Source organism: Halyomorpha halys, unplaced genomic scaffold (genome assembly GCF_000696795.3).
Source record: "Halyomorpha halys isolate HHAL.00 unplaced genomic scaffold, Hhal_1.1 Scaffold246.1, whole genome shotgun sequence".
Classification (NCBI taxonomy): domain Eukaryota; kingdom Metazoa; phylum Arthropoda; class Insecta; order Hemiptera; family Pentatomidae; genus Halyomorpha; species Halyomorpha halys.
This window is the reverse complement of record NW_027115081.1, coordinates 123930-130319: the sequence shown is the minus strand read 5'-3', so window position 1 is coordinate 130319 and position 6390 is coordinate 123930. Positions and strand designations below refer to the sequence as shown.

At 32.5% G+C, this 6390-nt stretch overlaps 1 protein-coding gene across 2 annotated transcripts in view; it reads left to right on the top strand.

Annotated features, from left to right (window-relative positions):
- LOC106680150 (ankyrin-1) overlaps positions 1–4606 on the top strand; it is a 16853-nt gene extending 12247 nt beyond the window's left edge. For both annotated transcript variants that reach the window (XM_014419660.2, XM_067052175.1), the window contains one exon: positions 1260–4606. In XM_014419660.2, the coding sequence (XP_014275146.1) occupies positions 1260–4385 (3126 nt within the window). In that variant the 3' untranslated portion in view covers positions 4386–4606. The remainder of the gene's footprint in view (positions 1–1259) is intronic.
- Positions 4607–6390: the final 1784 nt, after the last annotated feature.

Below are 6390 nucleotides of genomic sequence, written 5' to 3'. Positions count from 1 at the left end.
GCTGTCCACTGGCTCCTGGGACTCCACGCAGGGGTGCGTAATTGATATTAAGTTTCAGGGCGTTCGCCCATTCTGACCCCGAGAGTACCTGCTTGTCGCATACATATCTATTTGCTTTCGGGGTCTCTTTGAAATGGCGAACACCTATACCCTGCCATCTGCAACTGGCCCATTCTTCGAAAGCCTTCTCACGTAACGACTGTCGTAGAGCTCTCACACTTTGGTTGCCCCTATCCACTCCAAGTCTATCAGCAAATGCTGCGATTTCGGTTATTCGTAACCGAATAATATATATAATAATATATAGATATATAGCAAGTTTCTATATAGAAAGCAAAGTTTCTATCCTTCGAGGACTTATGGCTGGTACCTGTAAGACTCATCCTGTCCATTCATCTGTAAACCAGCTATTTAACATGAATGGACAGGATGAGTCTTACAGGTACCAGCCATAAGTCCTCGAAGGATAGAAACTTTGCTACGCATTGTCGAGGCCTTCTAGTATAATATCCAATTGGAGCCAGAAACATCTAACACAAAGAACTTTAAAAACAGATCAAGAAGACATTTTTTCTTATATTTATTTGGGAGTTACTTAAATCTAATTTACACATGCAACCATAGTTAGGGTGTTGAGAATTGCTATCACCAAAAGAACTCTTGTCAGAACTGTTACTGACATTGAAAATATTGTATTTAATTTTTCGGGCGGTCATCTTCATCGGTTACCATGTTTTACTACCAACCAGCTATTATACACCCTAACTTAATACCAATATTATAAAAATGAGGTTTCCTACACATTCTTTTAGAAACCTATGAAAACAACTTTAAGGAATCAGATGTTACTCAAAACGTCTATTCATAATGTCAGATACCATGTTTCAGGACCAATGCCTCAATTGTCATGCATTGAGTTATAAATGGGCAGATATAGGTCTGTTCCAGAAACCACTTCTGACTATACAGAAGTGTATGGAGCATGTACATGAGCTTTAAGTGGATCAGAAAACTATATTTTAATATTATTTCATTTATTTTTATTCTAACCTCTTTGGTTTGTACTTAGCCCTAAAGAAGGCCTGAAATTCAGACCAAAATGTTGGTACAATAAAATAAGTATCATTAATTATTATTTTGGCATTACTAATCATATCCCCCACCCTCAGGTTAATTATTATCTTATACGATGGTATTACTTTCAAAATTTAAAACTGATCTTAGTATTTTTAATTATTTATAATCATAATATTTCACAGGCATATCTGGAACTTACCTTGGACACTCCAGAGGGTCAACATCTCTTAAATGGATATGTTGCTCATGAAGAATTCTTTTCAAACCTGGAGCAGTTTGTGGGGGCTAAAATCAAGTCAGCGACTGAAAACCAGCTTAAACATATACCAGTGCCACCAGGAGAACTACTCTCAAATATGGATGTCAATGATTACACTTTATTGCAAATTATTCATTTCCTTTCTATTAAGGATTATGCTCTTTCTAGACTTCTACTTGATTCTATTTCATCTGGTACAATTGTACCGAAAATGAGTAGCAGGTGGAAAGCAAAAATAAATTTACCTCAAGAACAACTTTATAGTGTAGCAGAGGTACTTACCAATCCAATGAATTTTTCAGTTCCAGATAGTGTACAACAAGAGATAGCATCAATGATGAACAAAACAGCTGTTTTATGCAGGGCTGCCGAAGAAGGAAATGCTGAAATAGTTGAATGGGTCTTGAAGTTTTGTAATCAAACACCAATTGAAAATGCATTTGAAGTAGCTTGGCAAAATGAAAATTGGGAAATCATAAAGCTATTGATAGAAAAAAATAAGGATTTCAAGAATAAAAAGCATAATATTAACCTCCATAACTCTAAGAATGAAACGCTCCTTCACTTTGCAGTTCAATCACAAAATACAGTCGCTATAAAAGAACTTATAGATGGAGGAGCGAATGTAAACATCCAGGATACAAAAGGACACACTCCATTGTACTATGCAGTTGAAAATAATGATATTGTAACAGCAAAGCTTTTAATAAATGGGGGGGCACAAATTGATACTCTTAATACTACTGAAGGCAATCCTTTGCAATTGGCGATAATTAATGGAAACATAAACATGGTTAAACTCCTAACTGAATCACCTAGAAAACAAAACACAAAGAACATTGCAATGGGGAATCCGGCTGCAGTAGTAGAGGAGCTTTGCTTAGATGCGATAATTAATTATCTAATAAATAAAAATGTTAAGTTTCCATTAGATATAACAGAAAATCTTAAACTGAGATATTGGCAGATTAACATCAATACAAATAAAAAGCATAACTATGTTCAGAATGTTGATTTTGATTTACTGAAAAATTACTCTGAAATAGTTAACTTATTTTCGAATAATATTGAAAATAACTATATCAGTCAAAATATTAAGAATGAATTATTAGAAATTATTATTAGCAATGGTATTGAAGAACTTTTGCAAGTGATGGCCAACTTCGGTGCAAATTTTAAAGCTTTGAATAGATATAATCAAAGGATATTGTTCAATGCTGTTCAGGAAGGAAATAAGGATATGGTAACTTTTCTCCTAAAAATGGGACTGAATATTAATGATTACAATAACAATGATACAACAGTTCTCCATTTGGCAGCTCTGACAGGGAATGTCGGAATGATGAACATGTTATTGAATAATTCTGCAAATATTCACGCAACGACACTAAATGGATCAAACGCTTTGCATATTGCAGCGAGGCATGGAAAAATTGATGTATTGAAATTATTAATTAACAAAGGAGTTGACATAAATGGAATTAATTATGAAAATGAAACACCTTTGCATTTGGCATCTTTAGGAGGTTATCACGATATAGTTTTATTTCTGGTAAATAAAGGAGCCAATATTTACTCTGTGGATATACATTTGAATACACCACTCCACAACGCTGCAAGAGGAGGATCTCTAGAAACAGTTAAGTATTTCTTGCAGAAGGAAATGGACATTGATATTTTGAATGGACGAAAGGAAACCCCTCTTTATTTGGCTTCTTATAAAGGTCATAAAGAAGTTGTTCAGTTTTTACTCGACAAACATGCTACTATTTTTATGAGAAATATTGATGGCTGGGGATCAATACATATTGCTTCAATAGAAGGTTATCGACAGGTGGTTGATATTTTAATTAAGGGCGGAGCAAATATTAATTTAAAAAATAACCGGGAAGAAACACCATTGTACCTTGCAGCGAGAGATGGCAAGGATGAAGTTTTAGCACTGCTGTTGAAGAGGGGTGCTAAAGGAACATTACAGAACATAGACTCTTGGTCTCCGATTCATGCTGCTGTTTTGGAGAACAGGAAGGAAACAGTTGTAATGCTTTTGAACAGCGGCATTGATGTGAATGTTTTGAATGGTAGAAGAGAAACTCCACTGTATATAGCATCTTTTGGAGGGAGAGAAGATATTGCTAAAATTTTGTTAGAAAAGGGGGCTGATGACAATATTAGAAACAAAGATAACTGGCTACCTATACACACTGCATCATTCGAAGGCCGTTTAGGAAATGTAAAACTACTACTGAAGAATAACATAAATTCAGGGAATGGTAGAAAGGAAACTCCATTATATTTAGCCTCATTGAGAGGCCATAGTGATATTGTGAAAGTTCTCTTGGAAAATGGAGCTTCTGACAATATCAGTAACAAAGATTATTGGCTACCTATACACACTGCATCATTTGAAGGCCGTTTAGAAAATGTAAAACTTCTGCTGAAGAATAACATAAATTTAGGGAACAACAGAAAGGAAACCCCATTATATTTAGCCTCCTTGAGAGGTCATATTGATATTGTGAAAGTTCTCATAGAAAACGGGGCAGATAAGTACACTAGAAATATAGACGGGTGGACGGCACTGAATGTTGCCGCTAGGGAAGGCCAACTGGATGCAACAGAGGTTTTGCTCAACAGTGGGATGGAAATAAACACCAAGACCACCTTGCAAGAGAGTGCTTTGTATTTAGCTTCCATGGATGGACGTGAAGATGTTGTCAAGTTGCTTTTAAGGTCCGGAGCAGATCGGAATGCCAGGAACGTGAAAGATAAGACACCATTGCACATAGCAGCTAGGAATGGTAGAGATGGAGTAGTGAACATATTATTGAATAATGGAATGGACATAAATGTCACGGACAAATTTAATGAGACTCCACTATACTTAGCACTATTAGGAAACCACTGTACCACTTCCAGACTCCTCATATCCAGGGGAGCAGATCTCACAATCAAATCTTCTCGAGGAAAAACACCTTCTAAATTAATAACAAAATCAATCAGGGACCTAATTTCTTGTCCATGCAATAATTTAATGGCTAAAAAATAATTTTAATTTAAAAATGAACTAAAAAGAAATGGATTTTCTCAGGATAAAACAGAATTCATACCTTCATTTTTTCTTATTTAATTTTTACGTTTATTGTATACCCTTGTAATTTTCCATTTACTTTTTTACTTATGTTAAGTGTATGTATCTTTTTTATCCCTGACGAAGCCCTGCAACATGGGGCGAAACGCTGGTTCAAATAAATATAGTACAAAATATTACTATTTGAGTTTTATAAATAGTACAAAATATTACTATTTGAGTTTTATAAATAGTACAAAATATTACTATTTGAGTTTTATAAATAGTACAAAATATCACTATTTGAGTTTTATAATTTATTGCTCGCTTTCCATCTGTAAAGTATTCTTCCTATCTTGTTCATTATCTCCCTTTATTCTTGATTTTACTCTTATTCCCTTTTCCTATCTCTTGTGTGCCTGTATTTTTATATTTCTTTTTTATCTGTTGTTATTTCCATTTTCTTTAATTGTCTATAACCTTTTGTTATTCTTATTTAATTAATTTTCATTAAGTTTCACTATATATTTTTTTTAAAGTTTTTAATTTACATTGTTCACTTATTTTTACCCCATTCAAGCATTTGTTTCTTTTTTAGCCCTGCGAAGTGGGATGGAAACGGCTCATAATAAATAGTTTTACCGACCATCTTCCTTTTATTGAACTATTTATTGGGAGCCAGCATGCGCCCCCACTTTGCAGGGCTGCATCAGGTCTAAAAAAGATACTAAAATAATGTAACAGTGTAAACTAAGGGATGTCTAAAAATGATTGAAAATATTTTTAAATTGAATAGAGGTATAAAGGTGTAGTAAATTTATATAATAAAAGCATTAAAGCAATACATATAAGTAAAAATAAATGAAATATGGTCCGGTTGCGGTCAAATAAGACTAAAATAGTATTATTTTGTACTATTTTTATTTGAGCCAACGTTTTGCTCCACGTTGCAGGGCTTCAACAGGGCTAAAGAAGATACAGACACTTAATATAAGTAAAAGAAGTAAATGGAAAATTACAAGGATATACAATGAAACGTAAAAATTAAAGGTATGAATTCTGTCTAGTTCATTTTCTTTCTTTTTTTTTTCTTTATTTTATTCTTGTCCCTTTTCATCTCTTAATTCGAACTTTCTTTTATATTTATTCTTTTTATCTGTAACTATTTTCGTTTTCATTTATTTTTTATAACCTTTAATTTTTCTTATTTAATTTTTACGTTTTATTGTATACCCTTGTAATTTTACATTTACTTTTTTACTTATGTTAAGTGTTTGTATCTTTTTTATCCCTGACGAAGCTCTGCTACGTGGGGCGAAACGCTGGTTCGAATAAATATAGTACAAAATATTACTATTTGAGTTTTTTAAATAGTACAAAATATCACTATTTGAGTTTTTTAAATAGTACAAAATATCACTATTTGAGTTTTATAAATAGTACAAAATATTTGAGTTTAATTTGACCGCACCCAGACTATATTTCATTTATTTTTACTTATATCTAACATGGAGCGAAACTTTGGCTCATAATAGTTTTATGGACCATCTTCCTTTTATAAAATTATTTATTGGGAGCCAATCTTGCCCCCCCCACTTTGCAGGGTCGTATCAGGTCTAAAAAAGATACTAAAATAATGTAACAATGTAAACTAACGGATGTCTAAAAATGATTGAAAATATTTGTAAATTTATATGAAAATATTTATTTGAAAAATAAATGAAAAGAAAATATACAATAAAAATGAATAGAGGTAGAAAGGTGTAGTAAATTTATATAATAAAAGCATTAAAGCGATACATATAAGTAAAAATAAATGAAATATAGTCCGGGTGCGGTCAAATTAAACTCAAATATTTTGTACTATTTATAAAACTCAAATAGTAATATATTGTACTATTTATAAAACTCAAATAGTAATATTTTGTACTATTTATAAAACTCAAATAGTAATATTTTGTACTATTTATAAAACTCAAATAGT